The sequence below is a fragment of the Pelodiscus sinensis genome, chromosome 4 (genome assembly GCF_049634645.1).
Source record: "Pelodiscus sinensis isolate JC-2024 chromosome 4, ASM4963464v1, whole genome shotgun sequence".
NCBI classification, from domain to species: Eukaryota; Metazoa; Chordata; order Testudines; family Trionychidae; genus Pelodiscus; species Pelodiscus sinensis.
The window spans coordinates 97,602,885-97,629,998 of record NC_134714.1 but is presented as its reverse complement, the minus strand read 5'-3'; the positions used below and the strand labels follow the sequence as shown (position 1 = coordinate 97,629,998).

The 27,114-nt window shown below is 46.1% G+C and overlaps 1 protein-coding gene across 1 annotated transcript in view; it reads right to left on the bottom strand.

Moving 5' to 3' along the window:
• Positions 1-20,659, bottom strand: part of RCN1 (reticulocalbin 1) — a 31,917-nt gene extending 11,258 nt beyond the window's left edge. Inside the window, exons 1-4 of the mRNA XM_006128905.3 lie at positions 20,441-20,659; positions 19,934-20,169; positions 3,539-3,732; positions 57-235 (exon numbers count right to left, since the gene is read on the bottom strand). Coding sequence (XP_006128967.2) covers positions 57-235; positions 3,539-3,732; positions 19,934-20,160 — 600 coding nt within the window. The 5' untranslated portion in view covers positions 20,161-20,169; positions 20,441-20,659. The remainder of the gene's footprint in view (positions 1-56; positions 236-3,538; positions 3,733-19,933; positions 20,170-20,440) is intronic.
• Positions 20,660-27,114: the final 6,455 nt, after the last annotated feature.

Here is a 27,114-nt window from a genome sequence, read left to right as displayed (position 1 = left end):
AAGACTCATCAAAGGGATAAAAGCAAAGAGAATGCAATTGGTTTTGCTCTACTTACTAAGACGACAATGTCTTTCATATGCTCAAACTCCTCCGGATGAAGAAAGGCAGTGAACTCCTCGCGAGTGGCAGCTGAGTCTCCATCCAGGTCTGCAGATTTGAATCGCCTTTCATCTCTGGGCAGCATTTTTTTAAAACTGTTTTGATCAGTTGCATCTTGAAATTCTTCTGGATTTTCTAGAAATTAATTAGAAAATCTCAGAAGTGTGTCTCTTCGAAAACATTGATGCATTGTCTCCATACACTACAATAATAGTGTTTAGAAAAAATCTGCTGAAATACATCCTGGAAATTCTAAAATTAGGATTCATTGTCAGGATGGCTGCTAAAGTGTCAGGATTTCATTTGTGAAATTTTAAAGTCATAGCTAGCCATTATAGGGTGTGTCTACACTGCACCCTTACCTTGAAATAAGCTTCACGATTTGCGCTATACAAATTGTGTAGCTTATTTTGAGTTAATTTTGAAATAACCCGCTATTCCAAAACATCCCTTACTCCTTGTGGAATGAGGTTTACAGGGATATCGGAATAGCATGTTCAAAAGATGCAGGATAGCAATTTTGGGATTCTTTCAGTATCCCAAAACAGCGCCGCAGTGTAGACATAGCCATAGTGTTTGTGATGACAGGGTTTGTGAAGTACAGCTTATAAATGTACTAGTAATTGTGGTGTATTGATGGGCAAGTGGAATTTACCATCAACTAAGAAATTAAGAGCCTATTAAAGTCCTCAAACAACCTCTGTCATTTAGATCCCGTTTCTCTAGGTCTCTGCTGACTTACATACATAGCTTCAGACTGTTGCTATACAGGGTTGATCAGGTAGTTAAAAGAGTCTGCACACCAGCTTATAAAAAGTAGGTTTTGGGGGTTGTCCCCTCTTTTTTGACACAATCTTGTTGCATAGAACATACAGGATTTAGGAGAAGCAGATTCCATTGTTTAGCAGGGTACAGTGCTGCCACCTTTGCCTCTTCCTGCAGAAAGTGCACCTCTCCAGTGTTAGGGCCTGATTAAAACTCATGGAAATCATTGTGTTGTTCTGTTGTCCTAGAAACTTTTATTGCTCAGACTTTTTGTCTTAAGACTGCACATAAGAGACTCTAATGCAGGTTTCTGTAAGCAAGTTTTGATGTAGTAACGTTTTTTAATTATGGGAATTGGTTTTTGTTTACTCTATGTTTATGACTGCGAGAAATCCTTTATGTCTGGGCCAAGCAACTTCAGGACTGTGTAAACACAAAACTGTGTCCTTGTGTTCCTGTATGACGTGATGTCTTGCCTAAGTCAGATTGTGTCAGGGTTCCACCGGTCTTTTTACGCTTATTAACAATTGGTGAGCAGCTCACTTATCTTTTCTGGTTTGCTTTTTTGAAAAAGCATTATCTTGTATTTCTAAAAGGAAATAATACTGATTTTATATTGCAGAACCCAGCCATCTAGCATCTCCTTGAGGAATACAGTTGAAATGCCTATCTAGAAAAAACTGTTGATTGGCCTGCAAAAAATCTTCACTTCATGAATGAATAGCCTGCTCCTGTTCTTCTTTCAGGATGGCAATCCATTCTTGTTGTTCCATTCATATTTGTTAGAGGCATCGCTTGTATAAGTTTGGCTTTTAAGAGAAGTCTCTTGCTTTAATTTTTTTAAAGAAATGATTCTATGAATACTTGAATAGAACTTTCTTTTTGTCCCCACTACAGATTGTGCCTCACTAGATGGCTGCTGTGCTGAGCATGAGTTGGAAAGAACCTGCCTATAGGGTATGTCTACACTGCACTCTAAAATACAAAGAAGATTAGCAATTTGTGTTATGCAAATTGCGTATCTTATTTCAATTTTATTTCAAAATAGGCTATTTTGAAAATTGGCGCATCTACACGGCACCAAATTTTGAAATAAAGCGCTATTTCGAGCCATCCCATATTCCTCGTAGAACAAGGTTTATAGGCAGGGCTCGACAAATAATACAATCTACTCACCTGTGGTGAGCAGATTGTAACCCGGAAGAGCCAGGTTCGGGCGATCTGCACAGACCGATGTGCGCATGAGCAGATCGCCGGACAGCGCGGCTGCTGAGCGGGGCTCGCCGTGGTTCGGCGAGCCCTGTTTATAGGGATGCTGAAACATTATTTTGAAATAGTGGACACGTTCCTTAGATGCGGGGGTATCCCGAAATAACTTTGCAGTGTACACGTACCCTATGTCACAATTTTTACCTGTAATTTGCTTTCTGAGTCTCAAGTCTGGATCTCAGCGGAGTCCTCAAATTCCATAAAAAGTCCAGCCTGAAACTTTTCATTTCTTTCTATTAGGCTATGTCTACACTGTAGCCTTCTTGCGGAAAAGCTTCTGCAAATGAAGCTCAGCGTGCAATATCACAGCACTTCATTTGCATAATTAATGAGCTGCCGTTTTTGTGCAAGAGGCTTTTGTACAAAAAAGAGCAGTGTAGACAGCTCCTTTTTGTACAAAAACCTCTCTTGCACAAGAGCCATTGGCCATATCAAGCACATCAGATTCAATTTTTCTCAGGGCCACAAAAAAAAGTGTCATGTCTTTCAAATATATTTTCACATAAATGTTGCATTTGTCTGGCTTTAGGGATTTCCATTCATAATTGATCATAATTTATATCACATTCTAACAGAATAATGACACTGTATTTAGAGCCTCCATTTAGCATCCAGACCAAAACTTCACAGAAACAATACAGCAAATACTTACTACTCTTTCAACATATTGCTTTTAAAAGAAAAGTTTAAAAACAACCAGGCTGTGTCTACACTGGCACCCTTTTCCGGAAATGCTTAAAACGGAACAGTTTTCCGTTATAAGTATTTCCGGAAAAAGCACGTCTACATTGGCAGGATGCTTTTCCGGAAAAGCACTTTTTCCAGAAAAGCGTCCGTGGCCAATGTCGACGCGCTTTTCTGGAAAAAAGCCCCAATCGTCATTTTCGCGATCGGGGCTTTTTTGCGGAAAAGACTACTGTGCTGTCTACACTGGCCCTTTTCCGGAATAGTTTTTCCGGAAAAGGACTTTTGCCCGAATGGGAGCAGCATAGTTTTTCCGGAAAAACACTGACAATTTTACAGTAGATCGTCATTGCTTTTCCAGAAAAGCAAGCGGCCAGTGTAGACAGCTCGCAGCTTATTCCAGAAAAGCGGCTGCTTTTCCAGAATAAGTGGCCCAGTGTAGACACAGCCCCACACAATTCCCTTAGTTTACTAATAGGAGCAGAGGCTTTTAAGTTAGCTTTGAAATGTTATTCACTTGCTCCTCCCCTTCTGAAATCTTTACGCATCCAGAAAATTACTTTTGGGTAGATTGGAAAATATAGCCAAATGTGCCAAATATAGCCCCATATGAAACTGGGCTCTCCTTTTTCTTTTGAATTTGATTGAAATTTCATGACTAGCTCTCTAAGGCTTCCTTGAAAATTCCAGGCTAAAATGTTACCTTTTGACTAATCTTACCTAGATAATACCCATATGTGGCTTGTTTGTATTCTTCCCAGGATATTTTATTATCGTTGTTTAGGTCATAATCTCTCCAGACCTTAGCCACATTTTCATAGATATAGCGTTTCTGCACTCGCTTAATCCAGTTTTTCAATTCCTCTGTTGTGACGTAGCCATCTTTGTTATCGTCTATTCTATCAACAATTTTCCTGTAAAGAGAGAGACATCTTTAAGAGTTCATAAAAGAAATAAAATGCATATGCCTGTTCAGCTTTGCTAATCTGAATGGGATCCTGACTGTGTCTGTCCTTTCTCCACAAAGCATCAGAGAGTTGCCCCATCACCAAGACTTCATTATGTGTACAGAGTAAGACAGCGTTTCTCAAACTGGGGGGCTGCAAGGGAAATCCAGCATCCCATACTGTCTCAACCCCATGCCCAGCATTCCCTCCAGCATGCCAAAGCCCACAGTCCTTGTCCCACCCCAGAGCTCTCACACCCCCACCCTCCAACCCCCTAGCCCAGTGAAAATGAGAGAGGGTGGGGGACAGTGAGCAACAGAGAGGGGGGGGAATGGATTCAGCAGGGGGAGGAGCCACAGAGAAGGGACAGGACCTTGGTAAAGGAGTAGGGCAGGTGGGTCCCAACAAATTTTTAAAGAAAAATGGGGTTCCTCAGCTTGCTTAAGTTTGAGAACTGCTGTTATAGGACAGGAATTCAGGGCCTCAGAAATGTTCAAGCATCTCTGCACCTCACAGGATCAGGCCCGAGGCAAAGCTCCATTGTAGTCGGAAGCTAAGCTGCCAAACTATGCAATGAGGTCAACTCCCTCAACCTTTCAGCTCCCCCAAAAATAAATTTTCCACTTGTTAATTCCTTAGAGATGAAAAAGGAGATGATATTTTATTATTTTATCAAGCCAATGGAAGAATAGTGAGCTGTCTGGGGCGGAGGGGGGGGGGAGGGGCGGGAGGTGGGGAGGTATGCTTTCTGATGCATCTTTCTCACACCCATACATGCTTAGATAGTGCTTAAGTCACAGGTCTATTTATAAGGAACTATTTACAATTAAATCTCCATTACACTCAATGGTGTAAAACCACTATGAAATCCCCTTTGTTTACGTTTCCAATGAAAACACAACTGCAAGGCACAAGTAATGTTTTTGGTATCAAACTATTGTCTTAAAATCCCAGGACGTATCTATTGTGCTTTAAAAAGTACCTCTGGTTTTAGTGGTTTCATCTTTAAGTACAAAAATTTGAAATATTTACCACCACGCCCCATGTTTCCTTTTACAAAACATGTTTTAAAAATAATTAACATAAACAAATGTTCCTAATGCAGAAACAGAAGGTTTTGTAACATTTCCCTGCAGTGACTATAACCCAATTAATGACTACAGTGTTTTGCCAGTGCATGAGAATCAAAATGTAAAGGTGAAGTGTTTATTTTCACATTCCAAGCTGAAAAAAAACCACACACACACAAAAAGGAAACAGTATGAATACTGAATAGTACCTTTACTAAATAAAAAATAACTGTAAAAGCAATGTGTGTTAAAAAGAATACTGGGAAGGTGTTTTCCTTTTTTCCAATTATTATTTTTACTGTCCTTAATATTCAAATTCTGCTCCCAAATTCAGTCAATGGAAGTTTTGTGTGCATAGCTAAGGGCACAATTAGGCTCTTTGCCTCTTGTTCAGTAACTAAAAGAAAATGTGCCTCAGGTAAGTACTTAAACATATGCCCTGTCGATCCTTAATCAGGAAAGCAGTGAAACACATGCTTAAGTCCCATTGACTTCAAGCTAAAAGTAAGCCCATAGTTAACAGCTTTGCTGAATTGAGGCCTCTAAAGAACAGAAAATATTCCATTCAATATTTATATTAGCATTTATTTATAAGAGAGAATTATGAGTTAATGGAGTATTTATAACCAGCAAGAGAGAAATGTGTATTCCCAAGGGTTATTATACTCTAAGCTACCTTAACTTATTTTCCAACAGTACTTCATTAAAACCACCACCTTGAATTAAACTTAGAGATGTTACCTTCTGGCCAAGGAACTAAGCTTACTTGATATCTCTTCACAATCTTTCTCTTTCTCACTGTCCTCCCTGGACCATAAATATTTGCAGGATAGCCACTAAAGCCATATGAAATAAAGCACATGCCAGCAAGATTTGTATGCAAACTATGATTGGTACTAGCATGCACTTGTGAATGGAAAAGCAAGCTTCCTTTCCTGCTCTTGAAATTAGGTTAATTAGTAGTCACTGAAGTCTCAGCTGCCAGGTGCAGCCAGATTGACTGCATTTAGTGCAAGCACCATCAAGCAAAATATTTAAAGAATGTTTCAACAGCCTCCATTGGGTGAGGATTGTTAATGGTGCTATGGTAGAGCTGGCTGCTAGATTGACATCCTGTGGTTTAGAGATTTGTGATTCAGAATTCCCTATGCATGAGGTTCACATTTGTTGACTCCTCTGAACCCTTAATCAGGAGTCCAAGTAGATGGGCTACAAGTGGATACCTTATAGCTGCTGGTTAGCAGTGAAGACTTGATATTTTGGTAGGATCTTATGTAAAGAAAGACATTGGTGATTCTACTCCGGCAACTGGTCCTTCCATCTAGGGAAGAAAATTGTTCTCCAGCTAAAGCAGCATGCTCTTCTGAGCCGCTAAACTTAGCCCAATACTAAGTATAGGGTTTACTTAATTTTCAGCAATGAGGTGTTTGATTTGATGTCATCAGTGGATTTGTAGCATATTACATCTCTATAGATCTCATTACAGACATACGAAGAGTCTGGCTTCTACATTCATATCCAACACTTATCTGAAGAGGAGTGTGACAGGGCTAACCTGCCCTCACACTGAGCAGGAGGAAGGGGAGCCCATTTATTGGGCAGAACACGCCCCTCCCCCACAGCCCTACTGGGCATGCTCGAAGTGCAGCCTCACTATAAAAGACTGCTGGGCTGCTCAGTTGAGGCAGAACGCTGGGGAGGCAGGAGCTCCGGCCCAAGCTGCTGGCCTGCTGCTGGACCTGCTGCCAGAGCCAGAGCCGGAGGAGGCGCTGCTGCCACCAGCCCCGGGGCAAGCCCGCCCCCAACACCAACGCCCGTTGGCCACCTGCCCTGCTGCAGAACGCCTGGTGCCGCTGCCCCAGGGACAAGCCTGTCGGATGAAGCCGCTGCCGGCCACCCAGCATCGCCAGGTGGGATCTCTGTCGGCTACCAGATTGGGGGTAGGAAGCAACCCAGGGCAAGGGGCCGGGAAACCCCCCCCTCCCAGTGGGCTTAGCATGTTTTGGGGGAGGACCCCCCCGCTGAGCCAGTGGTGGGAACCACCCACCACTAACAGGGCCCTGGGTTGGGGTCTGGTGGAGAGGGAGGGCCCGGACCCCCCTACCCCACCCCGCAGTGCTGGACTAGGTCGCTGGGCCTGCTGCGAGTGCTGGACTAGGCCCCCGGGCTGGGGGTTAACGCTTTGTTCCCCAGGGGAAAGCGGGCGGAGGCGGGTGGTACCCCGCCACAGGGAGAAAAAGAAGTGCTGCTAAATTTCACCTAAGAAACAGAAAAGAACATGCTACCTTATTGGCTAGCCTTTTTTCCTCTTGTGTCTATTCCTCACTGAATTTGATAGCCCTATACTAGAATGGGGCATTATGCATCAAGAGAGTTGACCCACAATTAGCTCGCCCGAAGTGAGTTAGCTGACATTTTGGTCTACTGTTGAATGGTAAAGTAACTGAAATGTTTCCACCAGAGGCCTAGGAAATAGTTTACTCTCTTGTTATTTTTAATACTGGTCAGAGCCAAGAGCTGTGCTGCTTGTAGTCAGCACTGTTTATTTTTCCCTCAAGGGCATTCTTTTATTTTTCTAGCCCAACTGCATCTCTTCTATGGTTTATATGACTTGTGTCTGCTTCCTACAAAAATGGGGGTGGGTAAGAAACAAAGTTTTTCTCTTTTTAAGGATGATGTGGTAAGTGTGTTCTGACTACTTTGCAATGCAGAAGTCAAAGTGCCCCCATTTAAAAGTGGCTAATTCTCTAAGAGTGTGTCTAGACTATTAGTTTATTGGGCATAGTCAAAGAAGCGGCGATTTAAATAATCCCTGCTTCATTAAAATAAACATGGCCGCCGTGTTGTGCCAACGATCAGCTGATCTGACACCGCACAGCAGTCTAGTTTCACAAGGCATAAGGGATCGGTCGGCAAAGGCTTCCCCAGCCGACAGATCCGCGTCTAGACTCCCACGCTGTGTCGAATCAGCTGATGGTTTATTTTAATGAAGCGGGGATTATTTAAATCCCTGCTTCTTTGACTATGCCCAATAAACTAACTTACATGGCTCCATCAACGGAGCCATGTATTCTAGACACACCCTAACATAGCAAAATTTCAGAGATGTTTTCACAGCTACAAGGCTATAGAACTAAAACTATATTCAATACTCGTCGATCTGTCCCAAAGAGCTTACAGAATTGAAAACTTCTTTCTCTCTAGCAAAAAGGGCCTGCTGGAGGGGGGGAAAGCTGGGGCAGGCCAGGGGGTGCAGGGATTTGGGATGTGACCAGGGATAGCATAGCGGGATGCAAGGTCTGAGAGGGGGCTGTGATTGGAGAAGGGGTATAGAAGGGGATGCAGTGTCTGGGAAGGTGTATGGGGGCTGGAGCAGGGGTGCACGTTTGGGTTACATGGTGTAGGAGGGCAGAAGGGGGGCAAAAGGTTGTGGGAGGGAGGGAGGAAGGAAGGGAGGGGCTGGGATACCAGACATAGGCTCTGGCTGGGAGACCATACATGGCTCCCAGCCAGCAGCCCAGCAAGTTCCTTAGCCAGGTCCCTGCCCTCCAGCCCCTGTACTTGCTCAGGCGAGCTGCAGGACCCACGTTTACTGTTCTGAACTGAATGCTGAGAGCCTGGGGGATGAGGGGGAGAGGGACACTTCACATGCCACTTGTCCTGCAAACAGGCAGCTGCTATTGGTGGAAACCAGCCAATGGGAGCTACTGAGGGCGGGGGCAAGGGCAGCATGAGAAGCCTGTCTCCCCTTCCTCCAGGCAGGCGCTCAGCGTTCACAAACACACACATGGCCCTGCATCTGGCTTTCCAGAGTGCTGGGTGTGGGGGCAGGTAGGGAGCCCTGGAGTAGAGGGTTCAGCCAGCTTCTCCATTTATAGCAGGCGCCTCCGAGAGGGTGAGTGCCCCCCCTCGTTTCCCCAGCTGATCAGCTGAACTCCCTGCCTGCACAGGGAGCTCTGAACCTCTGTGTGGCTCAGAAAAGGGCTGTGCACCCGCACCGGTGCACAGCTTACAGGGAACCTTGCCATGGGACTGTGTTTAATATAAGTACTAGGGGGGAAATCCTGTTCACAGCTCTCTAGCCATGAAATAAGTTCAGCTGTATGCACAACAAGGGGGCAAATCTGCAGGGACAAGCAGAGGATGCACAGAACCCGCAGGTGCAAAAGCTTGCACTACACATGGTGCCAGCATGTGGGGGCACTTGGAGATGAAACAAGGCTAGACCAGATGGCTCACAACTACAACATCTCAGAGGGACAGCCGTGTTAGTCTGTAACTTTTAAAATGAGCAGCATCTTAGGGTATGTCTACACTACCACACTAGTTCGAACTAGGGTGGTAATGTAGGCAACCGGAGTTGCAAATGAAGCCCGGGATTTGAATTTCCCGGGCTTCATTTGCATCTTGCCGGGTGCCGCCATTTTTAAATGTCCGCTAGTGCGGACTCCGTGCTGCGCGGCTACATTCGGCATGGACTAGGTAGTTTGGACTAGGCTTCCTATTCCGAACTACCGTTACTCCTCGTGAAACATTTAAAAATGGCGGCGCCCGGCAAGATGCAAATGAAGCCCGGGAAATTCAAATCCCGGGCTTCATTTGCAACTCCGGTTGCCTACATTACCACCCTAGTTCGAACTAGGGTGGTAGTGTAGACATACCCTTAGAGACTAACAAAAATATATAGAATCATGAGCTTTCAAAAGCAAAAAATACTTCAGCAGATGAGCTGGAGTGGAAATAAAAGAAACCAAGATATATAACGGCAAAAAAGTATCTGTAAATGATAGGACTGGTGGTGCTAATGAGGCTAATTAAGTGAGCTAGAAGTATCCCTTTCTTACCTTTTGATGTAAAAATATAGTTGTTAAAGGCAGAAGAGACTGGCTTTATAATGTGACATCCAGTTAATGTCTTTGTTCAAGCCCAGAGTAAATGTGTCAGATTTGCAAATGAATACCAATTCCACACACTCTCTCTGTAACTGGCTGGTGAAATTCCTTTGTAGAAGAACAGCTATTTTTAAATTCCTGGTTGAGTGATGAAGCAGGTTAAAATGTTCTCCAACAGGTTTATGTGTGTTACTATTTCTGACGTCTGATTTGTGTCCTTTTATCCTTTGGGATAGGAACTGTCCAGTTTGGCCAACGTACATGGCAGAAGGGCACTGCTGGCCCTTGATGGCATAGATCACATTAGAGGATGTGCAGGTGAATGAGCCCCTGAAGTGGTGGCTGATGTATAGATATGTGGACTCAGTTGGCATTGGGGTTTGTTGCAGGGATAGGCTCATAGGTGGGTGTATCTGAGGTGTGGCATGTGGCTGCTGAAAAGTATGTGCTTCAGGTTGGGGGGGCTGTCTATAGGCGAGGACTGGCCTGTCTCCTGAGGCCTGTTACAGTGAGGGATTGTTTTCCAGAACAGACTGTAGATTTTCAGTGATGGGTCTGTCTTGAAGTAGTTAATTTCTGGGAACTTGTCTGGTTCTGTCGGTCCTCACTTCCTCACAGCAGCTTTATCACTGGGCTGGCTTAGAAGACCTAGATCACAGGCTTTCAAACTCATTCCATCACAACTGCCTTCTGACAACAAAAAATACTGCATGACCCCAGGAGCCTGATTGCCCCAGGAGGTGGGGCCCTACCACCCCAGGCTGAAGCCGCAGCCCTGTCACCCCATCCTGGGGGGGAGGGCGCTTTGGTCAAAGCCCAGCTGCCCTAGGTGGGGATGGGATTCAGGCTTCAGCCCTGGGCCCCAACAAGTCTAACACCAGCCTGGGTGACCCCATTAAAATGGGATTGGGATCAATTTTGGGATCCCAACACATGGTTTGAGAACCTCTGGCCTACATGACTCTGCAGCTTTTTTGTCAGTTTTTCTTTCTCCTCAGGCAAATTTCTCTTCCCTTGTAGAAGATCCTAAGTTTAGAATATAAGCATCAACTGGGTTGTGTGACAGCAACAGCAGAAGAGGGCTTTCTTAGGCATGTCTGCACTGCAGTGTGGCTCAAATGCTGTTGTAGTATCATAGTAAAGATGTGTGGTACAGTGACAGCAGTCTTTCTATCACTGTAATTAATCTGCCTCCCCAAGGCACTAGCTAGGTTGATGGTACAATTCTTCTATCAACCTTATGTTGTCTACTGTGGGTTGGCTTAATTTTGGTGCTCAGGGGGGTGAATTTTTCACACCTCTGAGTACCATAGCTGTATCAACCTAATTTTTAAGTGCAGACCAGGCCTCAGTATTTCCATTATAAATCCCAATAGACTTAAGTTTACATCCATCTCACTTGCATGAGACTTACTTGTTAAAGAAGCTGTACTCAGTTGACAGAGTTAGTTGCTGAATATTCTCATGCTGCATGAAAAGTATCTCCCAAACAATGGCTTTAAAAATAAATGTTTTTAATTAAATCCATGCTCCTCCTCAAAGCCAACAGCTTGCTGAAAAATGATACCATTTGTGACCAGTGCTGCAAGGGATACTAACGTGAAAAAGCATAAAGTACTTTATTATCTGCTTTAATAATAATAATAATAAGCAGCTTTTTCATATTAAAACAGTAAAGTTCCTCTTCAGATTGTTAAACACCTATGCAAAAGGAGGAAGGAAAGTATTTTAAAACCCATTGCAAAACTTAGTTTAATGAAGTGTGAAAAGCAGCAAAAGACCTAAAAATGCCCACTCTCGTCAGAAATTTTATGTGCACGATGTGTGCCTTGTAATGTGTTTTCCACCTAGAGAGTGTTCAAAATGCTGATGAGTTTTCAATATATCCTGTTTAGTATGCTATTTATTGTGGGGTCAATGTATGTGTCTGCCTGTATATCCTCTACATGATACATAGGGCGAGAACTGAAATAACTGAAAGGTAAGTCTCATTTTGTCCTGATATAGAATATTACACCAATATATAACTTAAGAGCATAAGAACGGCAATACCGGATCAGAACAAAGGTCCATCTAGCCCAGTATCCTGTCTTCTGACAGTGGCCAATGCCCGATGCCCCATGCCCCAGAGCATGTTTCTCAAAGTGGGCAGGAGCACGCTTTGGGAAAGCCACTAGTGGGCCTGTGCCACTTTGTTTATCTGAAGGAGTGGTTCCCAACCTTTTTCATGCCGGAGAACGACAAACCCATTCACAAACTTTTGGCAGGGGGGTCGGTAACATTTTATTTGCATCATTATGCAAATGATGAATATGCAAATGTACAAATAAAATGCTACTGGTACGCTAAAAGCCCGTCCTCCAGAGCCCCCAGTGCCAGTCCTAACCTCTAGAGGCCTCCACCACCCCTCAGTACCAGCCATTGACCCAAGAGTCCCCTGCACCCAACTCCCCTAGTGCCAGCCTCCCGCCCTCAGAGCCCCCCAGTGCCAGCCTCCCATTTCAAACACCTCAGTGCCAGCCCCCTGCCCCTTAGAGCCCTTCTGCATCCAACCTCCCCACTGCCAGCCCCCAATATTAGCTCCATCCACAGAGCCCCACAATGCCAGCCCTGCCCCACCCCACTAGATCAGCCTCCAGAGCCCCCCAGCACTAGGACCACCCCTGAGGCCCCAGTGCCTGCCCCGCCTCCCTCCCGTAGCCCTGCGCTGCTGCCCACATTGCGGCAGCTTTCAGGGCGGGGGTACACTACCCAGCATCTCCTATCCTGCCTCTCAGGCAACCAGTGCAGGGCAAGGGCAGGGTCTCCTGCAGCCATGGAACAGCACTTCTGTGCACTGCAGGACAACCAAGCCGCGTGGCATCTGCTCCCGAACATGGAAGAGCACTTCTCAGTGTGGCAGAAAGGTTATGCGGATTCGCTCCACCTGGCACTCCTGCCACAAAGGGAAGTGCTCTTCCGTGGCTGGGAGGAGACTCCAACCCTCCCCGGCACTGGCTGGCTTAGAAGCGGGATAGAACACGCCTCTCCCAACACCCGCAGCAAGAGCGATGTACCCCATCCCTGGCCCCCAAAGCCTCCCTTGCCCAGCAGCCAGAGGTCCACGGCCCAGCGGTTGGGAACTGCTGATCTAAAGGGTCCGTAGACATGGAGCCTTGCAGCTCTCATTAGGTCCAGTTTGCCATTTTCACTCAGATGTTTTCAAACCAGCCACAATGACTCCAAGATCTTTCTCTTGAATGGTAACAGTTAATTTAGTCCCCATTATTTTGTACACATGGTTGGGATTATTTTTTCTAATATGCACTACTTTGCATTTATCAATATTAAAGTTCATTTTGTTGCCCAGTCACCTAGTTTTGTGAGTTCTTTTTGAAGCTCTTCACAGTCTGCTTTGGACTTAATTATCTTGAACTCTTTTGTATCACCTGCAAATTTTGCCACCTTACAATTTACCCCTTTCCACAGATTATTTATGAATATGTTGAACAAGATTGGTCACAATATGGACCCCTACAGGAACACCATGGCTACATCTAGATTGCATCCCTTTTTCGGAAAAGGGATGCAAATTAGACGTATCGCAATTGCTAATGAAGCGGGGATTTAAATCTCCCCCACTTTATTAGCATAAAAATGGCTGCCGCTTTTTTCGGCACGGAGCTTTGCTGGAAAAAAGCGCCAGTCTAGATGCGGATCTTTCTGAAAATAAAGCCTTTTACGAAAGATTCCTTATTCCTTATTTTAAGAGTCCAGCCCCCTGTCCTAGGCACGACCAATCCCAACTAAATCAACCCAGCCAGGACTCTGTCAAGCCGAGACTTAAACACCTCTAGGGATGGAGACTCCACTACTTCCCTAGGTAACCCATTCCAGTGCTTCACCACCCTCCTAGTGAAATAGTTTTTCCTAATATCCAACCTGGATCTCTCCCACTGCAACTTGAGACCATTGTTCCTTGTTCTGCCATCCATCACTACCGTGAACAGCCTTTCTCCAGTCTCTTTGGAACTTCCCTTCAGGAAGTTGAAGGCTGCTATCAAATTCCCCCTCACTCTTCTCTTCTGCAAACTAAATAGACCCAACTCCCTCAGCCTATCCTCATAGGTCATATGCTCCAGCCCCCTAATCATTTTGGTTGCCCTCCTCTGGACCCTCTCCAGTACGTCCACATCCTGCCTGTAATTGGGGGCCCAGAACAGGACACAATACTCCAGATGTGATTAGAAGCCAACAGTTTCCAGCTGCTGGTCACAGCACACACTCCATGGCGGGAGGGGGGAGGAGAAAGGGGGAAAAAAAGCCCACACACCACATTCACAAACACAAACTAAGCACGCAGCAAGAAAGCCCCAAACACACACTACAGACAGCCACTTCCCTCAAGAGTCCTGTAGTTACTTTTCCCTTACCTGGAGAACTCCCACTCTAAACTCCCTGTCTGCAATCACCACTGGATCTCCCTTGTCTACATGCTTGTTGAACCCTTCAAAGAATTCTAGTATAATGGTAAGGAATGATTTCCCTTAACAGAAACCATGTTGACTTTTCCCCCAATAAGTTGTGTTCATCTACGGTTTGACAATTTTGTTTTTTATTATAGTTTCAACCAGTTTGCTTGGTACTGAAGTTAGACTTACTGGCCTGTAATTGCCAGAATCACCTCTAGAGCCCTTTATTGGCATCACATTAGCTATCCTCCAGTCATTGAGTAACTTAATTCCAATAATTACGCTGGTATAATCTTCAAGTACAACCCAGGCCTAAAAATGATTCCATTTTAACTAAGAAAGCCCAAGATGTTAGTATATTACATGTGAAACGGAGACAGTTTGCTCTTTTTTATACTGAGTGTGCTTAGTTTTCTAATTCCAGGCCTTTGGATAATTCGGACAAGTTGCCTAATTTATAACAACTATGTTTGAAATATTTTTGTTACAGCACCTATTACTATTATTATTATTACTTGTATTTCAGTAGCACTCAGCAGAACTATTGACCCATCATGCTTTCTGTTACACAAGAAGAGAGACAGACCTTACAGCAAACAATTGGATATTAGGAAAAACTATTTTACTAGGAAGGTGGTGAAGCACTAGAATGGGTTCCCTAGGGAGGTGGTGGAATCTCCATCCCTAGATGTTTTTAAGTCTCAGCTTGACAAAGCCCTGGCTGGGATGATTTAGTTGGAATTGGTCCTGCCTTGGACAGGGCGCTGGACTCTATGACTCCTGAGGCCTCTTTCAGCCTTAGGATTCTATGATTCTAAAGAGTTTCTACTCAAATCTGAAATAAGATGCAATGAGTAAGAATAACACACAATGCAAGGAAAGGAGGAGGCAAGCTGAGGCTAATGGTTAATGCAGTCCTGTGGTTGTAGAGGATAGCTCTGTGCTCAATGTGAGCCTTACAAATAATATGAACATGTTTTTCTTTACTAAACACAGCTTTCTTCAACTGCCATTAAACCTGCCCATCCTGCAGGTGGCACAACAGACACGGTGGGTCTCATGGAAGGATCAGAAGGGTGAGAGGGTGATGGACTAGATTGGGGAGAGTGTCCTAGGCATAAGGGGCAGCGTGAAAGAAAGAAGAGGCACATTGTGATCCTAGTGAGATAAATAGAAAGGAACATAAACACTGTCAAATCAAGTGTAAAAATGTAATAAGAAAAGCAAAATAAGATTTTGAGGAACAGCTAGCCAAAAATTCAAAAAGAAATAACAAAATGTTTTTAAGTACATCAGAAGCAGGAAGACTGTTAAAAAACCTGTGGGTCCCCTAGACCATCGAGATATAAAAGAGTAATCAAGGACGATAAAGCCATTGCGGAGAAACTAAATGATTTCTTTGCTTCAGTCTCCACGGCTAAGGACGTTAGGGAGATTCCCAAATCTCCACCATCCTTTGTGGGTGATGAATCTGAGGAACTATCCCGGATTGAAGTGTCATTAGAGGAGGTTTTGGAACAAATAGAAAAACTTAATGTCAACAAATCTCCAGGACCGGATGGCATTCATCCAAGGGTTCTAAAAACTCAAATGGGAAATTGCTGGACTATTATCTGTGGTTTGTAACCTATCTTTAAATCGGCTTCCATACCTAATGACTGGAAGGTAGCTAACGTGACACCAATATTTAAAAAGGGCTCTAGAGGCGATCCTGGCAATTATAGACCGGTAAGTCTAACTTCAGTACCGGGCAAATTAGTCAAAACAATAGTAAAGAATAAAATTGTGAGGCACGTAGAAGAACATAATTTGTTGGACAAAAGTCAACATGGTTTCTGTAAAGGGAAGTCATGTCTTACTAATCTATTACAGTTCTTTGAAGAGGTTAACAAACATGCAGACAAGGGGGATCCAGTAGATATAATATACTTAGATTTTCAGAAAGCATTTGACAAGGTCTCTCACCGAAGGCTCTTGTGTAAATTACATTGCGATGGGATAAGAGGGAAGGTCCTTTCATGGATTGAGAACTGGTTAAAAGACAGGAAACAAAGGGTAGGAATAAATGGTACATTTTTAGAATGGAGAGGGGTAACTAGTGGTGTCCCCAAGGGTCAGTCCTGGGACCAATCCTGTTCAACTTATTCATAAATGATCTGGAGAAAGGGGTAAGCAGTGAGATGGTAAAGTTTGTGGATGATACCAAACTGTTTAGGATAGTCAAGACAGAAGCAGACTGTGAGGAACTCCAAAAAGATCTCACCAAACTGAATGATTGGGCGACAAAATGGCAAATGAAATTTAATGTGGATAAGTGTAAAGTAATGCACATTGGGAAAAATATCCCCAACTATACGTACAGTATGATGGGGGCTAATTTGGCTATGACAAATCAGGAAAGAGATCTTGGAGTGATCATGGATAATTCCCTGAAAACTTCCACACAGTGTGCAGCGGCAGTCAAAAAGGCCAATAGGATGCTAGGAATTATTAAGAAAGGGATAGAAAATAAGACAGAATATCTTACTGCCCCTGTATAAAACTATGGTACGCCCACATCTTGAATACTGTGTACAGATGTGGTCTCCTCACCTCAAAAAAGATATTTTCACCTTGGAAAGGGTTCAGAAAAGGGTAACTAAAATGATTAGGGGTTTGGAACGGGTCCCATATAAAGAGAGGTTAAAACGACTGGGACTTTTCAGTTTAGAAAAGAGGAGACCGAGGGGGGATATGATAGAGGTATATAAAATCATGAATGGTATGGAAAGAGTGAATAAAGAAAATATATTTATTAGTTCCCATAATAGAAGAACTAGAGGGCACCAAATGAAGTTAATGGGTAGCAGGTTTAAAACTAATAAAAGAAAGTTCTTCTTCACACAGGGTGTAGTCAACCTGTGGAACTCCTTGCCAGAGGAGGCTGTGAAGGCTAGGACTATAACAGAGTTTAAAGAGAAGCTAGATAATTTCATGGAGGTTAGGTCCATAAAAGGCTATTAGCCAGGGGATAGAAATGGTGTCCCTGGCCTCTGTTTGTCAGAGGCTGGAGAGGGATGGCAGGAGACAAATCGCTTGATCATTGTCTTCGGTCCACCCTCTCTGGGGCATCTGGTGCTGGCCAGTTTAGGCAGATAGGCTACTGGGATAGATGGACCTTTGGTTTGACCCAGTACGGCCGTTCTTATGTTAAGTGGGAGAGGTGAACAAAACTTCCATAGTCAATAAGGGAGGAGGGACGAACAAGCAAGTTGTAAAGCAGGGGTGGGCAAGAGAGCCTCTGTGGGCTAGATCTAGCCTGCCAAGCCAGTAGATCCATCCTGTGACCGTTCTTCCGCTCCCCTGCCCACAGGCCAATCGAGATGTGGGGGTGGGAGGAATGCATAAAGTCTCTTCTCGCCGTCAGAGGCACGTGGCGCCTAGAGGGAACTGTAAGCTGTTCAAAACAGCTGGCGGTTCTCTCTAGGAACCGGGGGCAAAGACTTCATACATTCCCCTACCCCCAGGCCAGTCAGGCTCTGTGGGTGGGAGAGCATGGGAAGTGTCCTAACCCCACCCCTTCCACCCGAGGCCCCGCCCCTTCCAGGGCCATTTCACAAATGTTTGAATTTGTGAAGTGCCTCCCCCTTCAAAAATTATGGACCACCCCTATTGTAAAGGAAAGTAAAAGTGAGAACAGGAAGCTTAGATGTGTGATGCTGTGAGTTAGCAGACACATTGGCTGCGTCTAGACTGGCAAGTTTTTCCGCAAAAGCAGCTGCTTTTGTGGAAAAACTTGCCAGCTGTCTACACTGGCCGCTTGAATTTCCGCAAGAACACTGATGATCTCATATAAGATTGTCAGTGTTCTTGCGGAAATACTATGCTGCTCCCGTTTGGGCAAAAGCCCTCTTGCACAAATGCTTTTGCGCGAGAGGGCCAGTGTAGACAATGAGGTATTGTTTTGTGCAAAAAAGCCCCGATCGCAAAAATGGCGATCTGGGCTTTCTTGCGCAAAACCACGCCAAGATTGGCACAGATGCTTTTCCGCAAAAAGTGCCTTTGCGGAAAAGCGTCCATGCCAATCTAGACGCGCTTTTGCACAAATGCCTTTAACGGAAAAACTTTTCCGTTAAAAGCATTTGCGGAAAATCATGCCAGTCTAGACATAGCCATTCAGAGTAGAGATGACTAAGGGTGCATCTACACTGCACCGTTTTTCTGGAATAACAGCCATTATCCACCAGGAATAAGCTCTATCGGAAGAGGGTGTGTGTGGATGCTCTCCTGCTGCTATGCTGAAATAACTCCTCCCCAGTGCCTCCTGGGGCTCTAAATTGAGATAGCGCGTCCACATTAGGGGAGCCTGCCTCAGACTAATTTCGAGGCTTCCCTGCAGTATGGACGTTCTATTTCAAAATAAGCTTTTCTGGAAGATATCTTCTGGAAAAGCTTATTCCGAAAGAAGCTTTCAGTGTAGACGTACCCTTAGTAAGAGCAATAGACCAGCTGGGTAGCTTTTCCACCTGCATTTTGAATAGACCAGACAGGGAACGCAGGTACAGAGAACGCTGCAAGCAGTGCACTCAGATGAAAGGCAAAGGCCTGCTTGAATAGCATACTCTGTCTACTGGCTGGTGCAGAGCTTCACATAGCTAACTTAAACAGAAGGAAGAGGCACTTCAGGCTATGTCTAGACTACATCCCTGTCTGCAGAGGGATGTAAATGAAGCACTTTGAAAGTGCAAATGAAGCTGGGATTTAAATATCCCGCACTTAATTTGCATAATCACGTAATGGTGCTCTTTCAAAAAAAGCACTATTTTGAAATTGAAACAGTTCTTTCGAAAATGGGGCACTTTTTCAAAAGATCCTGTAAACCTCATTTTTTGAGGTTTAGAGGATCTTTCGAAAAAGCACCCCATTTTTTAAAGAACCGCGTCTAGACTGTAGTTTCAATTTTTAAATAGCGCTTTTTCGAAAGAGCGCCATTACGTGTTTATGCAAATGAAGCACGGGATATTTAAATCCCAGCTTCATTTGCGCTTTCAAAGTGCTTTATTTACATCCCTCTGCCGACAGAGGGATGTAGTCTAGACATAGCCTGACGCGCCTCTTCCTCCAGTTGAAGTTAGCTACATGTCCCTCAGCTGGGAGTCAGCAAACCCTTCCTTGGCCCTCCCCAGAAATCCCTTGCTATGCAGAAATTTGCAAGTGCGGCACTTGCGTTATTCCTCCTCCCTGACAAATGCCACCCAACTGGCCTTCGCTGGGCCCCACCGGGTCCAAAACACAAACAGAAAGTGAGACTGAAAGTTCTGTTTTGGAGGCTTCTTCCCGGCTCTGTTTTGTGCTGAAATCATCCTTTCTGTACTAGGCAGTGATGCAATGGGACCTCCCCACTGCTGCCACGTTATCAGCTCTTACTGGAGCAGGGGCACCGTTTCAGCAAGGGAGGCTCCAAGGCTGGGAAAGCCACTTGCCTTGCCCTCTAGGCTGCTGCCACATGATTGTAAGCCACAGAAAACAAGGGCATCACCCCCTCCGCTACAAGTGCATGGAGTTGCAGCCAGCCTACTATTACCAAAGCACGTTCATGTACTTGCTAGTGCAATAGTGCACTAGTGCCACGCCCTCACTCTAGTTCAATACAAGCATTTCACTGCCACCTCATTGTTTAACAAAAAACCCTGTGCACTACACTAGTCAGGCAGGGCTGCTTTAAGGCATCTCTTTGGAGGAGCCGGTCGCTTTCCCTCTTAAGTGCCCGTCTTACCCTAGTTTCTCTTGGCTTTCCTCTGGGGTGAGTTGATCGAAAGTTTTGGCTTCCTCCTTGCCCAGAAAAGCCTCGTGGTCGTACTGGAAGCTTTGGTTATCTTCGTGCAGCTGGTCGCTGAGCTGAGGGTCCGGGTGAACGACCCTCTCCTTCCTGAGCGTGGGTTTGCTGAGGGACCCTCCTGTGCAAAGCAGCAGCGCGACCCAGCAGGCGGCCGGGCAGCCCATCCTCCGCGCCTAGCGAGGCACAGGGGGAGACAGAGAGGGGCGCCGCGTGAGTGTGTTTCAAGCAAGGAATCAGGGGAGAGGAAAGGCCAGCTGGGGACACATGGAGCCGGCCAGCAGCGCGCTGCATCCCCTCGGAAAGCGCCGCTGCTAGCCGCGATCCCCGCGTGCAGCAGCGCAGCCCGGTGCCTGTCCCTCCCTCCAGAGCGCGCGCACACACCCACCCACACCCGCTGCCAGCCTGGCGGACCGGCCTCCCCCACGAGCGCCCCTTGCAACATACCAGCGCCCCGGCAGCCCTCAGAACGCCGCTGCCCGTCGCGAGCGACCCGCTGCGGGCTCTGACCGCGAGCCCCTCCGCCCGCCTCCCCAGCCAGTCACGGGAGAGCTTGCAAGGACACGGGGCGGTGTCCCCAATTGTTACGGCGGTTGCTATTGGGCACGGCACGCTCGGTGCCTGCCGGAGGGGGCCGGGTCGCCACGTGTGCAGGGCAGCTCGGCTTTCCCCGCCAGCCCGGCTGCACGGAGCGCTGGCTCGGAGCTGCAGGGCGCCAGGGTTCCGATGGGAGCCCCCGGCTCCAGCCTGGCAACAGCTCAGTCGCTCTGCCTAGAAGAGAGGAAGTCGCTTCTCTAAGGGGGGAGGGGACTTTAGGAACTTCCCCAGCGCTGTCACAGCCACAGACTGGCCTCAGCCCTGTGGCACCTTGCAGACTAACCGAGTATTGGGGCATAAGCTCTGGGTGGGGGGACCCACTTCCTCAGGTGCTTTGGAGTGGACATTACAGAGGCAGGGAGATAGATATATAATAACTGGGTAGCTAGAGAGTGTCAAGCTACCATCTATCTGCTGGTCGGGTTTGGTGTTTGATCTCCCGAGGTTCCAAGGGGACGCCCACCTCGTCTTTCCTAGGAATTGAGAGACCGGCCCTGGCCTGACACGCTGGAGTCGAGAGGCACAGAAAGGGGTAAAAATTGTACCTGGATGTGGTCCTTTGTTTAAGTATATATATACATAGACTTAGAGCTCTTTAAAGATTAAGCTGTCACTTGGTACCATTATTTCTATTTTCTATCTTTATTTTCTTTGTAACCATTTTTAAAATCTGTATTTGTTAGCATTTAAGAAATAGAGCAATAGCCATTGTAACCATATGCTTTTATAAGTCTTTTAATAAACCTGTAACTGTTTAAGCTTTAACCTGACTCCTTCAGTTGCTGTAACAGAACCAAGCACAATTTAAAAGAACTTCAGCCGGTCATAAAGGGACAGACATAGGGAGAGCTTGGGCGTTTGGATCTGTGTCACTCCCAGGTGACAAGATCCGTTGGGGCACCTTTCCAGCCTTTCCCAGGCTGCCCGCTGCGAAGGAACTTCGTGTTCTAGCAGTTAAAATCTAAGGTGTAATAAGCTCTTCCTATATAACAGGGCGTCTGTTGGCCTTCTGGCCACCCTCTGCGACGGGACCCCGGTCCTAGCAGTAAAGACACGGACGTTAAACCTTTTCTCGGAAGCATACGCACACACACTGCCCTGACTGTCGGCTGACAGAATTCTTTTTCTCAAAAGAAGGTGTAGAGGGTTCCCCAGAGTTAGTCTGTAACTAGACAAACTTAAAAAACAACAAATAGTCCAGTGGCACCTTAAAGACTAACAAAAGATCAGGAGTGGTCAACCTGTGGCTGCAGAGCCACATACGGCTCTTCAAAAGTCAATATGAAGCACCTTGCATAGGTACCAAATCCAGGGCTGGAGGGTGCTCACTGTTCAACCCCCAGGCCCTTTTCCTGTAGGATCCTGCCACTTCCCACCCTCTTCACTGAGCCTATCACACCTATGCTTCCCCCCCCTGCAGTGCCTCCCACTGAGAAAGAGATGATCCCAGTGGGTAGGAGGAAAAGGAGGAGGCACTAACCAGTGGGGCTGCTAGTGGGCAGGATGTTCTGAGAGTGGTGGTGGGAAGATGATCAGGGCTGGTGACATAAAACTGTTGCCCTTTGGCAATGTGCTTTGGTAAATTCTGGCTCCTCAAGTTTAGGTTGGCCACCCCTGATATAGATGGCATCGTGAGCTTTCCTGGGCACAACCCACTTCTTCAGATGATTGGAATATTAAAAGTCCAGATGCAAGAATAAATAGTTACTTATCAAGTGTAGCACCAGTTTTAACAAGACCAAGTCAGTCACCTGCCAATGAGGCTTCTTTCAAACCTGCTGGCTTGTGTGTGACCCTGGCTAGTTGACAAAGATAAGAGCAAATTGCAGATCCCCATGGATTTCTCTGCAACCTTACAGGTTGTAGCAAGAGCGCATCATACCACAAGCTTGCTTGAGAAACCTCATCAATTTGTGGGGAGCTCTCATACGTCAGGTGAAGCCATTTGCTTTGTATTGCACCTGTAAAATCTCACTTTGAGCCAGTCCTCCGGCTGATTCTTTTGGCTGCTGCGGGGGTCCTGTTATCTGCAGCCTCGCAGCTGGCCCTGGAGTACAGTCCAGGCCTGTCTCAGTGAGTCATTGACTGCCCGGTGTGTGGAGTCTGCTTTCCTGGAGTGGTGTGACAAACAACTCAGCAGGACAGAGTTGGACTGGGCTGTTTCACCTTTTTTTTTAAAATTATTTCTGAGCTTTTACAGTATACATTGAATAAATAAAAATCACCATTATTATTTTTCTCTCCTGTTATTTTAATTTTGTTGCACCTTCTCTACTTCCTGTTCATTTGAATCTGGCCATGGGTAACTCCACTTTCAACACATCAACTTCAGCCCTTTTTTCCAAAGCTGTTTGCCCCATTTAATTTGATCTCACTTCCTACGCACTCAGCCTCTTCTAATGGATTTGTATTGAAGATGGGGTCTCTAGGCACTAGAGTAGACATTTTAGACTAGAAAAAAGGTACACATTTTTAAATGTGATGGCCCTGAACCTTTGGAGCAACTAACACAGGGTTGTGGTACCTTTTCCATCATTTGGAGTCTTTAAATTGAGATTGGATGTCTTTCTAAAAGATGCTGTCTAGCCTGACCTGAAGTTTTAGGCTTCATGAAGGAATCGTGATTAAATTCTATAGCCTTGTTACACAGGAAGTCAGACTACGGATGTAAGCGACTAGTTGACTACCCAATAAGCAAAAGTGTATCAGTCAACTAGTCGCTTCCCCTCCCCACTGCAGAAAGAGGCAGCAAGGGGAGGGAGGCAAGAGGCTGCTGCGGGGAGCCAGCTAAAAGCCAGTTTCCCCCCAGCTCCAGCTCTGTGGGAGGGCACTGGGGCACAGCATTCCAGCTTTGAAATATACAAGAGTCCCCGCTGGAGTCTTGTACATTTCAAAGGAGAAGTGCCACATGAAGCCTGGGTCAAGTGGGAGACTCTGAGGCGTTTCAATCTTTGAAGGCTGTGCTAGTCCTTATAGACTAATCGAATAGTCGATGAAAATCCCATCAACTATTTGATTTGTTAATCGAAATTTAACATGCCTAGGTCAGACTAGATGATCATGATGATCCCTTCTGGTCTCAAAATCTATGAATAGCAAGACAACTGCCCTCAGAGATCTTGTAAGTGAATACAATGCAGGAGACAAGAATCAGAAACAACATACAGAGGAGGGGATAATGAGACAATATAGGTCAGCGTGTTAAGCAGTAATCTAACCATTGCTGAGTTTCTTGTAGGCCTCATGAGAGAGGAGAGTTTTAAGAGGTATTTCTTTAAAAAAAACTTTATTTTGTATTGTTTTTATATAAAATATAAACACCTAGCAAAACATGTTCAAGATGGAAATGGAATGTAAATAATGAAATTCAGCTGAGGCATCTGAAGGAGGTGGTTTTGCCAAGTGCTCTACCCTTCTATAAAGGGTGAATAGAGGACAGTGTGCAGAGATGAACCTTTGCTAAGTTTACACATGGGCAGTCAGGGCTGGTGGCATTGGAGGGCTGGAGGCAGAGGGTGACATAATAGCGTATAAGGGTGTATCTACAGTGCAATCGCAGGTGTGACTGCAGCTCAGCTAGTCAATAGCTTCAGTCTAGCTTGGGTATCAAACCTGGTGTCCCAGGCTTCAGTGTGTGCTAGCCCCCTCAGTAATTACTCAGAGGTCTTGCCAGGCTTGTACTGCTCATGCAGGGTACGTCTTTACCCGCCACACCGGAGATCAATGTTCTGGCGTTCAATTTAGCCAAGCTAATATATCCGTAATATATAACCCGTAAATCAAACTCTGAGGGCAGCTCTGACCGGCATCTGCTCCCCTCGGCCTCCCACAGTGTGGACAGCATCAAACTCAGCTTAAGATAAGATGACTCCAGCTATGTATTTTACAGAACTGGAGTTACCTATGGTAAGCCGACCTTCCTAGTCTAGTGCAGACCTGGCCTGAGACCCAGGTGAGCTACATTAAAGCTAGCTCAGATATGTCTACACAAGCTGCAAGCACACCTGCTGATTTCAGTGTAAACACAAAGGCTATGTCTAGACTGCAGGCTTCTTTCGAAAGAGGCTCTTTCGAAAGATCGCGTCTAGACTGCAGGCGGATCTTTCGATAGAGGAAATCCGCTTTTTCAAAAGAGAGCACCCAGCGAGTCTGGATGCTCTCTTTCGAAGACGGCCTCTTTACATTGAAGAACGCCTTCCTTCGAAAGAGGAACTTTCGAAGGAAGGCGTTCTTCCTCGTGAAACGAGGTTTACCGCCATCGAAAGAAAAGCCGCGTTCTTTCGAAATAATTTCGAAAGAACGCGGCTTGAGTCTGGACGCAGGGGAAGTTTTTTCGGGAAAAGGCTACTTTTCCCAAAAAAAACCCTGAGTCTGGACACGGCCAAAGAGATTAGGGCAGAGGTAAGAGGCAAGAGTGGACATCTGCTAAAGGGGCACGTCACCCCTTTCAATGTTCCTGATTTCACTTTCTTTGAAGAGAAAAACACACCCCGGATATCTCAAGTTCCCCTTTTCATAACTCAGAAGTGAAAACACAGCTCTCAGGATGACAGAAGGGAAAGAGGCAGAGGAAAGAGTGATCTGTTACTGATGCTACATAGGAGAAATATGTAGCACTTCTTAAAGTATTCCTTCGCTTTGAGCAACTGGTGACAGAATTGAACCTTAGTAGCAGTTTATTGTAGCCCTACACTTGAAAACACTGAGGTTAATTCGAACTAAGTTAATTCGAATTAGCACATCCAGACTTAAAAACTAGTTCAAATTAGCGTTTTGCTAATTCAAACTAGCATGTCCACACTGAGTGGACCCTGAACCGAGGTTAAGAATGGCCGGAAGCAGTGCCGGCAGGGCATCAGAGTAGGACTTAGACCATGGAGCAGCTGTCTTAGGCTAGCTGAAGGCTGTGCTTAAAGGGACCCAACCCCCACCCCGGACAGACAGTTCTCAGGCGTTCCCCGCTTGCAAAGCAGTCCTGGCTTGGAGTACCCTGAGTGCCCACACTCGGCACATCACAGCACTCGGCCATCAGCCCGGCTGCACTTGCCACAGACTGCCATCTGGAGAGGGGGGAGGGTTAATCGGGCGGCTGCAGGAGAGCTTCCACCCCAAGGAGCCCGCAGAGCCACCCCAGTCCTCCCCATCGGGGGCTCGTACCCCATTCCTCCCTCACCTCCTTCCACTTACCCCTCCATAGCCCCCCTTCCTGATGTACAAAATAAAGGACACTTGTTCAAAAATAGAAACTCTCTTTATTGAACAAAACTGGGGGAGACTGAGAAAAGAAGGTGAGAGAGGGGAAGAGAGAGGGTGGGAGAGGGGAGGGCAACTAAAATGATCAGGGGTTTAGAACAGGTCCCATATGAAGAGAGGCTAAAGAGACCGGGACTTTTCAGCTTAGAAAAGAGGAGACTGAGGGGGAATATGATAGAGGTCTATAAAAGCATGAGTGGTGTGGAGAGGGTGCATAATGAAAAGTTCTTCATTAGTACCCATAATAGAAGGACTAGAGGACACCAAATGAAATAAATGGGAAGCAGGCTTCAAACTAACAACAGAAAGTTCTTCTTCACAAAGCAAATAGTCAACCTGTGGAACTCCTTGCTGCAGGAGGCTGTGAAGGATAGAACTATAACAGAGTTTAAAAAGAAGTGAGATAAAGTCATGGAGGTTGGGTCCATGGAGTGGTATTAGCCAGGGGGTAGGAATGGTGTCCCTGTCCTCTGTTTGTCGAAGGCTGGAGATGGATGGCATGAGACAAATGGCTTGGTCATTGTCTTCGGTCCAGCCCCTCTGGGGTACCTAGTGTTGGCCGCTGTCGGCAGACAGACTACTGGGCTAGATGGACCTTTGGTCTGACCCAGTACGGCCATTCTAAGCTCAGGGCTCAGGGTCGGGGGTCTCACTGGACCACCTTGATTTTCATGCCAACCTGCTCCTGTGTGGCCAGGCTGGCAGCTCTCCTGCCCTAGATGGCCACTTTCCTGTGCCTAGTGTGGAGGTCGTGGATGAGGTCCACGATCTCCGCACTAGACCAGGTGGGCACCCGCCTCTTGCGGACCTGGGCAGGCTCCCGGGAGCCGCCAGCCTGGTCCCGGGAAAAGGTGGAAGGCTGGGTGGCAGCGGGTGTCTGGCTCGTGCCATTCCAGGTGCAGGGTCTGCTGGCTGTGTGCTGGCAGGCTTGCACCTGGCACGGGCACCGTAGCCAGACCGTGCCCCTTTAAGGGCTCCGGGGCCGGGAGGGGGGCAGAAGAGTTTCTCTGATGGTGCCCAGAGTGGCCACCAGGGAAAGATGGGCAGGGCTAGCCACCCACTAGTTCGAATTAGGTGGCTACACAGCCCTTAATTCGAACTAGTTAATTCGAACTAGGCGTTAGTCCTCGTAGAATGAGGTTTACCTAGTTCGAATTAAGCGCATCGCTAGTTCGAATTAAGTTCGAACTAGCGGTGTGCCTGTGTAGCGCCTATCAAAGTTAATTCGTACTAACGTCTGTTAGTTCAAATTAACTTTGTAGTGTAGACAT